Raw genomic sequence first — 11,658 nt, forward strand, 5'->3', positions numbered from 1 at the left:
GCTGGCAAGGCTGCTCCCGCCGGCTCCAGGGTGGGCGCTGCCCCTCGGGCCGCTGCCCTGCCCGCTTGCCTGTCCCGCTGAGGGGCGAGGCCGGTTCTCTCGTCCCACTGCAGGGCCGCCGTCCCCCAGGGGGGCGGCTGGGGGCTCCTGCCCCTCCACGACCACCGGCCCTGCAGGGTTTGAAGGCGGGCACCCTGGCAGGCGACCCTCCTTAACTGTGACAAGTGCCTGGTGGGTCTGCTCTCCCCGCCAGCACGCAACGTGCTGGCTTCACGGCTGCACGTTATTTGTGTTTTAACTTTGAGGTCTTTAAAAACGACACTCTCTGCACAAAGCAGGCCTCTGGAAACAGATGTTTGACCATTGCCAAGTGTAATGCAATTAAAATCCAAGAAACGGCAGTAGCAACAAATAAATAAAAGGCTGCTTTCTCTTCAGAAAAACATAAAATCAGCCGGGAGGCACAGCAGGCCTGAAGAGGGTTTGCTCCGCCCCCTGCGGTCACAGGTCCACCCAGGCTCTGCTCAGGGCGGGGCAGGAGCCCCCCAGGCTCCAGGCCTGAGGTAGCCCCTAGGTCACTGTGTGGCCCCAGGCACGTGCCGCCCACCCCTGCGCCCTGCTCCCGTCCGACGACGTTTCAGCCACCGCTTTAAGACGGAAAGGCTGGGAGCATTCGCGCTACTTCCCAAACTTATTTTCCAGCCTCCCGCTCCCCAGAGCACCTTGTGGGCTTATGATTCTGCAGAAAGGCTGGGGCCAGCAGGTCCCTGAGGTCCACCCGCTCCTACATTCCACAGATTCTCAGCACTCTGTCATCCACCCCCGCCCCTCCTGATCTGTGCTTGGGAGATAATCCTTTGTTGATGGCTTCTGGTGAATGCATTTAAGCCCATCTGTCTTTCCCTGTGGTTACTGTTGTCCATTTTAAATAAAAGGTTTGGTCCATTGTGGAAGGAAATGCAGAAGAAGGGGTGGAGGAGTGACTTCAAGGCTCCTCTGGCTCGCTGACAACCTGCTTCCCAAGCAGGACAGGCTGCACGGGACAGCCCACTTCTCAGAGTGAGAAGTCAAGGACCGGAGGGTTGCGATCCAGTGGCAGTGCGGGGGGCCACGGGGGCCTCCGGAAGTTCCTTACCCGCCTCCCCCAGACGTCAGCCCTTGGAAGACAAGTGTAACAGTCGGCGTTCTCCAGAGGAACAGACCTGATAAGAGGGGTGTGTGAGAGAGAGAGGGAGGTGTGAGGAATAGTGACTGTAGGAGCCGGCAGGTCTGAAGGCAGGCAGCCTGGGGCAGAATTCCTCCGCCTTTTCTCTCAAGGGACTTCAACTGATCGCCTGAGGCCGACCCACACTACACAAGGTCACCCGCTTTACACAAGGTTGACGGATTGCACGTTAATCTCATCTAAAAAATATCTTTGCGGCAGTATCTAGACTCACATTTGACCAAAAACTGGGTACCATGGCCTCGCCGAGACGGCACATAAAATCAACCCCCCCCCCCAGACTAGGGGTCTTTACCACTTTAAATCTCTAGGTCAGAGGCAAGGCCCGGGCACAGCCTCCGAGAATCCGGGGGAGCAGAGATGAGTCACGCAGGACAGGGAGTCCAGCTCGAATGCAGCTCACACCCAAGTGCAGGGGTAAGAGGTCCCCCAGGTCCACGGCCGCGGCGAGGCCCTGCCTGCCTGCGCTCCAGCTCAGCTGATTCCCCCAAGACCTTTTCTCTGGGCAGCGGGGGGTGGGGCAGGAGTGGACCCAGGGAAGGAGCCCTGGCCAGGTGGACTCTTCCCCATCTTAAGGCCCTGCCTCGGGGCCTCACTGCCCCACAAGTGGAAGAACCAGGGGCCACAGCCAGCAGCAACAAGAAAGAATCAGTGAGCCTCAAAGGCTGCAAAGGGCAGTGTCCTTGGGGAGGGAGGGCCTTTGCCTGGTCTCTGGGAGGTCACCGAGTTTGTCCACAGCTTCCAGGGACCCTGGGAGGGCCGGGTTGGAGGTGGAAGTGGGTGAAGTGAAAGGGCCAAAGTGACAGGCCCGCGGAGGCCCAGAGCCTCCTGCCCGGGTCCCAGGTCTCTCTCCCGGTCCCAGGGTCCCTGGGTTCTGCCCACAGGATTTCCTCGGTGGCGTCTTCCCACCAAAGCCTGGCCCAGGCGCAACACACCGGCTCTCACGTCCCCAGCCAGCTGCCTCTGCTCCTTTGGGTTTCCTGGTCACCTCCTGCCAGCTTTCCAAAACTGTTTCTCCAGTTCCATCCTGCTGCCCCCTCTCCTATTTCAGGCCTGCTCCCCCAACTTCCTGAGCCTCTGGCCCCCTCACAGTGCCCACTTCTGGGCCCTCGCGCGTGGTCCAGCCTCCCACTGAGATGTGTCACACCGAAAACATCTCTATTATTCTCCCCCTGCTTGACTGGGCCGATTCTCAACCAGCAGGTGATTTCTGGAGAGATGGGAATTCTCAGAACAGGTAACTTGGAAACTTGTGTCTGAGCTTCCATCTCCGAGAACCTCCCCCCTCCCATGGTCCCTGGGCTGGCAGCTGTTTGGAAACCCCGAAACTCCGCAACTGCAGAAGAAAATAGAAAACGTAGATCGGCCGATGAGAATGATAAGAAGTTCAGAAGACTGGCTCGTACTAGGAAAAACTAAACTGAAGGGAGTTATTTCATCTGGAGACGTGGAGGTTATTTACAGGGGGTGCAAGCATCCAGACCTAATTTCCCCCAGAATCAGCGGAGGCGGGGATGCAAACAGTCTGGGAAGCTGGGGAGGGATTCCTGGTCCCCAGGACATGGGCGAGGGGCTGGAGTCCTTGGGAGCCCAGCAAGGAAGGACTCTCTGATCTACCTGTGTCCCCCCTGATGCTCCCCCCTGAGCCTCACTCCAGACTCACTGATGTCTTTGCATCTGTCCAACGCCCTTGGAGAGGCAGGAGTGTTGATCTGGAACCTTCTAGAAGAAGATACCCGATCGTTTCAGCTCCCTGATTCAGGAGGGAGAGGGCAAGCGTTCAGCTCAGAGGCAGAAATCATGTTCTGGCTGACACTGCACTGTTCCCTGCCGTAGGTGATGTAGGAAGGCCATGCCCGAGGGGGCAAATGGGAGAAGGGGTGAGCCTCCTGACTGGCTTCAGCTGATAAAGACTGAACTTCTGTGCACCTTCACCAAGGATGCTAAGTACAGCTGTGCAGGATGCACACTGCACAAGGGTGTCTGGGTGGGGCTGAACTCACCGAGCCTTGACTTTGTCTCTGCCAACCAGAGAGGTGTCTTCTTCTACTTCTCACAAAGGCACCTGTATGGGCCAGGAGCTGCCTTACATCTCACTGAAGGACTGAAGCGATGAGGCACCACTGGGCCACCTGGACTCACTCACTGAATGGCCTTCACACCCCCAGAGTCCTTGGTTGCCGGGAGCAGGGGCGTGGCCACGCTCCACTGTGCGGGGACCACCCTCTCCTCGGGCTGTGCTCCACTCTCCACCTCCTCCAACTTCATCTGGGCCTCCACTGCCACATCATCCCACTTTAACAAACAAACCACTGAAAAAGTACCACTCGGAGAACGTGCTGGGGGACAGGGGGCCAAGGGGCCAAGGGCCTGGGAAGGGGGTGTGGACAGGAGAGGCACAGGCCTGAGCACCAGGACCGCTGGGAGGGACCAGGCAGGGCAGGTGAGACAAAGTCCCAACTAGGAAGTGGGGGGCTGGCGCCCTGCAGCTCCCAGCCCAGCTCCTGGTCCATTTGGGAGCCCCGAGGGAGGAAGGGTTTGTGCCGGTGTGCAGAGGTCAGCCCCAGGGGTCTGCTTCCCTCCAGAAGCCCCTCCCCGTGTCCCAGCTCTTGTACAAGGTGGGGACAAGGGAGTGACATCAGTGCACGACTGTGAATCTGGCTCTTGTGGGAATGAACGGGTCCATCCCTGAATCCACAGGAGCCTGGTGGAACCTGCGTGGTGACAGGGAACCTCAGTGGTCATCTCAGCCACACAGCCCTTCACTTTGTTGGTGGGGAAACTGAGGCCAGAGAAGGGAAGGGGCTGGCAAGTTAGAGCCTGAGCCGGGATCAGAGCCGAGGTCCCCCCAGTTCCCAGTGAAGGAGGCCACCAGAGCGGAGCCCTTTCTCGGAGCCCCGCTAAGCACCTGCACCAGCACCGGCCTCCTGGATCCTCACAACCCCTCCATGAGGTGGGGGGACAATTACTACTGTCTCTTCTGCCTCCCGGGGCCTAGACCACTGCCTGGAAGAGCGGGCACTAGACCGTGGGACACGTGAAACACTCTCAGGTCTTAGTTTTGCTCATCTGTATTTTCTTGTTTTCGTACAATGATGATGCGCTGCTTTTATAATATTAAAAAAGAAAACCCACCCTTTTTTGCTTTAAGCAATATGCTGCTGACCTCACAAGCCTATTTAAGGAGCAAAATAAACAGGAGAAAATGCTTTACGGGCTGGGAAGCAGCACGCAGGCGGGAGGGGTGTCTCCAGTGCCTGACCTCCTGCCCAAGGCACCAGGCACCGACCAGACCAGACAACCAACCCCCCCGCCGCTGACTCCCTCCAGTTCTCACGGCCCCCATGGCTGCCTTCCTGCCATGGAGGCTGGGGCGTGGCGGCTGCAGAGGGAAGCTGAACAAGATGGGGCCAAATAACAGAGACGAAAAGTCTGCTTCTCGCCCAGGGAGAGGGAGAGACACAGAGAAGGCCCAGGAGGCGGGCAGGAGAGAGGCAGACAGAGGCCGGGAGGCGGAGGCCAGAGCAGGCAGGGGCAGCCCTGGAGGTGGGCACAGACCTCAGGTCCAACGTAAGGCCACCCTGCAGGCAAACACTGACATCCTCCACTCTCGCCCGACTCTGCGTCTATCCTGGTTAAGATGAAGTTAGAAACATCAAAATGCCACATCCCTTGAGCAGCAGCCTTCGGCAGAACTCCATATGGCTGCAGCAGCCAGGAGTTTGAGCTAATAAAAGTTAAAAAAAAAAAAAAAAGGCTGGGAAATGTTCCCAGAGAGCCACGTGGGCTCTGCTCGGGCCAGTGGGTGGGGTGGGGAGGAAAGCAGGCACTGTAAGGCCCGGCCCCGCCCTGCTCGGCCCGTCAAGGTCACTGCTCTCATCAGAACAGCGGACTCTCCCAGCGACAGTGATGGGGCCCGCCGGTTTACACAACGGCTCCCACCCCCAGTTTCTCCTGAGGAGAGTGGATGTGACACAGCCGGAGGGCCAGGGCACGCAGCATAGGGTGGGGGGGTCACCCTTGTCACAGGCCGCCCACGGTGCTGCTCCTGGCGGGAAAGTGACGGGGGCAGACGGCTGGCTGACACCTCCACTCGGGGTGGGGACCTCCCCGGATGTTGACCGCACCCCTTGGGCACCCCGATGGGGAGAAACCCTAATCACCTGGATAGCCCTTCTGCAGGTGGCTCCGGCCTGCAGGCGTGTGGGGGCTGTGTGGGCAGACTGGCGCAGCCGCTGGAACCCTGAGGATGGGGGAGGCTGTTCCAACAATGCCTCCGGTTACTGGCAGGATGACTCGAGAGGTCTGAGCCAGACCCTGCTGGCTCCTGAGCGAGGACACTGTGGGGGGGTGGGGCGGGGGGGGGAGCGTCCCTGAGGACAAGCTTAAAATCCTCTCAAGGATTTCCTGTGCCCGGTATACGATCTGTGGCCTCTGCCAGCAAAGTGCACTTGGAAATGAAATGACTCTGGGCAAGGGGAGGGTGCCCCGATGCCCCAAGGCGGCGTTAGGCAAGGCGGGGGGGGTGGGGGTCCGCGGTGGAGCCCAGGCTGTTTGTGGGCATCTCTGAGGGGGCGGGCATTAGCTCTAGCAGAGGGCCCCCTCCGCACCAGACCTGAAGCCAGGATAGCTGGCCCAGCCCCGGCCCTGCCGTCTCCCCGCCCCCCGGCCATACTGAGGTGGCCGTGTCCTGGCCTTGGAAACCAGTAGAGCAGGCCCTGGCATGGGATTCCTCCTGCTTCTGCAGCCCTGGAAATGCCCAGCCCGGTCAGAGAGCAGCAGCGTTTAAAAAGGCAGGTTTCTCTTTGCGGATGGAACAAACATGATTCAGCACAAGCAGCGAGTGAGGAACGTGGAGGCCAGCCTCCAGTCAGGCTCCACTCTCTCCCGCCACGTCAGCAGAGGCCCTGCGCTGCACCTGCCGAGCGGGATCCCCACGGAGCCCTCGGAGGCCGGGCACCATGCCACTCCCCTCTCCAAGAACACCACCGCCTGGCGGGCCGCCAGGCCACAGCTGATCCCTATGGACACGGCTCCCAGGAATCCAACCAAATGACAGCAAACTCGCCAGATCTCACGATCGTACCAGCCGGCCGGGCAAATAAGCCCCTGGACGCACAGCCCAGATCCAAGCGCTTGCCGAGGACATGCCGTGACAGCGCATCCCCAGCACACGACTCACTCGAGGTTGCAGCAGCTGGTGTTCAACACAAAGGCAGTGGTGGGGTCTCCACTCTCAGGGAGCATGTGACATAGCCTGACAAACAAAATGGACAGAGGGGAAAACTACGTCTGTAGGGACGATTAAATCCACACAGCCTAACCGGCACCCGGATCTCAGAGCCCTGGGCTGACGTGGCTCAGAAGGGTGGCCTTGGAAAGGTAAGGAGCATTCCGCAGAAATGAGGAAGTGCATCCCAGGTGGAGAAGAACGAGATCGAGGCTGAGGGTGGGGAACTCCCTGCTCGTTGTCTGGTGGCCTTCCAAGCTGCTCGCCTAAGCAATCCTCTTGGGGGGTTGTCGGAGGAAAAAGCACCCAACCTCCAGGCTCCCAAGGGCCCTCCGTGTGCTCGCCCCTTAGCCAGCCTCCTGGGGCAGCCAGACATCCTCGTTGCTGAGGGTTCCTTTCTGCACTGCTGGTGAGGCTCACGTTCCCAGGGGCCACAGCGTCGGGCTAAGCCTGGCACAGCTCTGCTCAGCGGGGCTGTGCCACACTGAGGGGCAATAAGCCAACCCGACCAGACCCTCTTTATGGGAAAGCAGGGAGGAGGCAGCCACCTCAGCCTGGGGTGTCCCGGGGAAACTGAGCCCTTCCTCTGGTGCTCCAGGAAGCTGGCTGATGGCCCAGTCTGGGATCTGGGGACTCAGAGAAACCACTGCTCTGAAGAGATGACACCCCACCTCCCTTGTAGCTCGGCACTTGCCCTCTCTCCATGACTAAAGGTTACTTCTTCCCCAGGGCTCCTTGAAGATGGCAAGTGTGAGCCTAAGACTTAGGAAGCAACATCTGGGGAAGGGTGAGGCCTGCAGGAACGGGGCCGGGGGAGGGGAGAGGAGCGGCCTCTTCTATCCACAGCTGACTTCTTTCATCCCCATGCCGCCCCACACTGCTTCTGAACTTGCAGTGAGCTTTTGACCCGGACTGAGCCCTGGTCAGGTAGACAGAATCTGAAACATCCTGGGCCCGGCCGGAGAAAGGGTATGAGACCCTGCCCGCAGCCCGCCCAGACCCCAAGCAGATTCTCCTGTTTCTTATCATCGTGGCCGGGAGAACGAGTCTTGATTTGCAGAACCAAGGCAATTTCACATACTTTGTAGCATTTGCTCTGCTCAGTACCTCAGATACCCTCTGGGAAACAAGGAAACACCACACAGAGGTTATCAGCTGGGTCCAAGGTCAAAGCAGACTGAGGACCGTAAGGCAAGCTGCCCGAGCTGACCCTTGGCCCCAGGCTCTTACTGAGATGACACGGCTCCTACAGGGAAGGGGGCGGCTCTCTGCTCCTTCCAGGCAGCTGGCAGCTTCCTGGCATCCTGCCGGCACCCCCAGCACAGCTCGGCATCCTTAACATGAAGGAGGCCTCCTGATTCCTCTCTGGCAAGGGACAGGCTCGGACAGGCTGGAGAGTCTCCCATCAGGGAAACCACCCCCCAAATCTCAGGTTGGAAAGAGTCCTAGACTCAGAAGCGGCAGCAGCGGCAGCCACCATCCTTCAGCCCACCGTGAATTGCCACACGTGGTCCCGGGGTCTCTAGTTCCACATCCTGAGCCTGTAGCAAGTCATATGGTCGGGGGAGGGGAGGTCCCATATGGGGGCATATCCTGAACTTGGGGTCTGCGAACCCTCCGAAATACTTGCAAGATTGTGAATGTTGCTGCACTGGTCTGGGAAGAGTGTCTAGAACTCTTTCAGGGCCACAAAAAGCTCACGGACTCAAGGGGGTGAAGAACCACAGGGACTGAGGACCTCCATCCTCCTCCCCCCCTCCGGCTCTGGGGAGCCACACACGTTGTCAAACACAGGAGCAAGTGCGGACGCCGTGGCTGTCAGGCTGCCACCCTCTCTGCCTGTTTCTCTTCATCAACGCCACCCTGCGCCTTGTGGGGCTGGGACAGCATCCCAGCAGAACCAGCCCCTGAGCTCTGCACACCCCGCCTCTGCCCACTGTTACTGGCGAGGCCTTGCTGGTCCCCCCCCCCCCCCGCGCTGAGGCCCCGGGTGTTTGCACCTCTCTCAGTGACTTCTCATTCCCTTTCTGAACATCACCACCTCCAGCCTAGAGGAGGAAACTGGAAAGGAAAATACGATTTAGGAGAAAGCCACTTCAGTGCACAGCACAGATGCAGCTCTACGTTCCTCCAAACAGCCTCAGGGTCCTAAAAAACCACCTCTTGGTTTCTCACAGACATTTGGACACCCGGGGCTCCCCTCCCACACCGCCCAGGGCCCACCACCACTTCCTGGAGGGGCCCTGATCTGCAAGTTCTAGGCAACACAGCTCTCCAGGCGCCTTGGGCAGGCCCGTCACTGGCTCCAGAGAGGCCCACAGACCTTACCCAGAGGTCAGGAAAGCCCAGCACATGGCTGGAACTGGAGGGCAAGTTATGCTGCTGCTTTCACAGAAAAGGGTGAGCCTGGCTAACCTCTGCCCTCCATCAGCCCTCGCAGTCCTGCCACTGAGAAGGGTGTCAGGACACAACAAGGCACTATCTCTCCGGAAATGCTCTCTGTCTCAGGGACCCTGTGGGGGTCACAGGGACGCATCTACTCTCCGAAACGAGCTTCCCCAGGATGTGGAATCACACTCAGCCTCGAGGGTCTGCCTCACCCCGCAGGCCCCAGCGGACCGACTGGCGGCACTGTGCTCTTTCACCCTCCCAGAAGGGCTTGTCTGGACCTCCACCGTCAGCCCCTCCACGGTCCTGAATCCTCCGAAGCACCCACCCCGGTGCGAGGGAACAGCACATGATCAGAAAAACCTTCTCACTGTCTGGTGTGCAAATGGATATGATGGTCTGGAAAATCCATTATGCCGTTTAAAAGCAAAACAGTTTCCACAGAGGCCATACACTGGTTTCCAGTTTTTGAAAGACAAAGAAATACACACCAAGAAAGTTATGTGGTGTGGAATATCATCTTTCTTTGATGACTGGGCTCAGAGAAGGCACCTGGGGATCCAGTGGCATCTCAGGCAGCCTTCCGGACTCTGTTTGGGAAAGTGGAGGCCAGAGCAGAAGCCTCTGCTTCCCTCTCCCTGTACAGCACACACCTTGGGAACATACACTCCAGGGTAACCCACACCACATATAAAGGGGGTTGGGGGTCTGCTGCAGACTCCAGGAGGGATGTGGGTCTGATTCGATTTTGGAAGCTCCTCCCGGGAAGGTTCTCCTACAGCCTCTCTCATCAGTGATGGAAGAACTTCAGAAAGGCCACCCGAGAGGCCCCCTCCCCCATCCCCTCCGGACTCCACCACTAACGGGGTCAATCTAGCAAGAATACGGGCTTGGACTCAGCTACTCTCACAAAGCCCCGCCAAGACAACCTCTGGGGATGCAGGAGGTGCACCCTCCTGCCTCTCTGCGACTCCACAAAATCCACGGAGCAGGCCGCCCCCTCCCTCAAAAGAAAGTGAGGAAGGAAAAAAGTCAAAGAGAGGTGGGGGACAGCGTCAGCCCCAAGGCAGCCCCAAAGCAGAGGAGACCAGCCAGATGTGCAAGGACGGTCCCTAACCAGCGGGGCAGGGACGGGAACAGGCTGAGGGCAGAGTGCAGGCAGCCTCCTGAAGTCCCTGCAGATAGACAGTCACGCAGGAACCCGGTCCAGCCCCCCCCCCGCCCCACTCCACTGCTCCGCGGGGGCCCCCGGCTGAGCGCCTGCCAAAGTTAGTCACAGGAGAGAAAACCTTGTCGCCCACCCGAACCGCCATCCGGGACGCCTCTTCTCCAGGAGGCCTCCCGGGTGGGCAAAGCCCCTGGGGACTGGCATCTATCTCACCAGCCCCAGGGCTGCGCCCTTGGACGCCCCCTGGGGAAGCTGACGACTGCGCATTCCTTGAGGACCCTTGACGGGGGTGACTGCCGGCGGGTAGAGGGAAAGAAAAGCGCCTCGGCCCAGGCAGGCATCCCCTCCCACGAACCGTCCCCCGGACCAGCCTCCTCCTCCTTCAGTCCTTGCCTGCGGAGGACTGAAGCGGGGACATTATTCCAACAGGTCCCCCTCAGCCGGGCCTCACCGGGCCAGCCTTCCTCCGCCCTGTCCTGAGGCCTCGAATTCAGGGGCAGCGTCGAGGCACCTGCGGCGAGACCGGGCTCCATCCCCGCGAGCAGGGGCCCGGGCGGTGCCCCTCGGCGCTCCGGGGCCTCTGCGGGAAGGGGCGGGGCACCCCCGCGCCCCCTCCCGGCGCTCACCTGGCGCAGGTGCTGCAGCAGCGTCCCCGCCTCCTCCCGCCGGCCCTGGCGCACCATCCGCAGCAGCTCCTGGACCATGCCGACGCGCCGGTGGTAGGGGGGCAGCCCCGAGCCGGCGCCCGCGCGCCCCGCCTTGTCCCCGGCGCGCAGCAGCAGCGACGCCCAGAAGTCGGGCCGCTCGCGGCGGGGGCCGGGCGCCGCGCCGGGGCTGGCTCTCTCCGCCAGGCTGCCCTTGGTCTGCCGGGTGCCCATGCCGCCGCCGCCGCCGCCGCCCGCGCTCTCCGCGGCGGGCCGCGACGCCGCGTCCCCGCCGCCGCCGCCCGCCCCTCTGCCGCCCGGCGCGCGCGCCTCCCGGGCGGCAACTTTCGGGGAACTGTTGCGCGCGGGCGGGCGGGGGCGGCGGCGGCGTCCGCGCTCCTCCTCCGCGCTCCCCGGGCGCGCTCCCCCGGCGTTCGCCGCCCGCCCGCCGGCCCCGCCCCGGCCTGGCCGCCCCGCCCCGCCCCCGCCGCCGCCGCGCGCCTCCCAGGCCTCGCGTGCCCCTCTCCTCCCCTCCCCGCTCCTCCGCTCCTGCTGGGCCGCCCGGCGCCCCCTCCGTGTGGTCCCCGCGCCGCGCCCCCTGCCGGCTGCCGCGCTGCGCCTCCCGGGCGGTGGCGCGGAGCGAAGGGGGCGGCCGGGGGTTTCCCTCCCGGCCGGCACCACTCTCCCCAGATGCTTCCACGACCGCGCGCGGGTGAGGCCCATAGGAGGGGAGGGGAGAGGGCCCGTGCGCTCGGCGACGTGGGGAAGGTTTGGAGCATGGAAGCTGTGGGGTGGGGGGGCGGGTCTCAGCCCCGGAGTCGGGTTTCTCAAAGCGGGCGCCGCTGAGCATCAGAGCCCAAGTCGTCCGAGGGCTGGTTGAGAACGCAGACTCCCGGGCCTCGCCCCAGACCCGCCCGATGAGAGTTTCCGCGGCGGGGCCTGGCGAGCTGCATTTTTAGCCAGCCTCTCGGCTGATTCTGACGGACACTCCTTTGAGACTCGG

General features: G+C 61.5%; 1 protein-coding gene across 1 annotated transcript in view; it reads right to left on the minus strand.

Annotated features, from left to right (window-relative positions):
* Nucleotides 1-10,889, minus strand: part of LRRC75A (leucine rich repeat containing 75A) — a 35,335-nt gene extending 24,446 nt beyond the window's left edge. The window contains exon 1 of the mRNA XM_060135895.1: nt 10,638-10,889. Within this exon, the coding sequence (XP_059991878.1) occupies nt 10,638-10,889 (252 nt within the window). The remainder of the gene's footprint in view (nt 1-10,637) is intronic.
* Between the last annotated feature and the right edge of the window lie 769 nt (nt 10,890-11,658).

The sequence above is a fragment of the Lagenorhynchus albirostris genome, chromosome 20, assembly GCF_949774975.1.
Source record: "Lagenorhynchus albirostris chromosome 20, mLagAlb1.1, whole genome shotgun sequence".
Taxonomy (NCBI): domain Eukaryota; kingdom Metazoa; phylum Chordata; class Mammalia; order Artiodactyla; family Delphinidae; genus Lagenorhynchus; species Lagenorhynchus albirostris.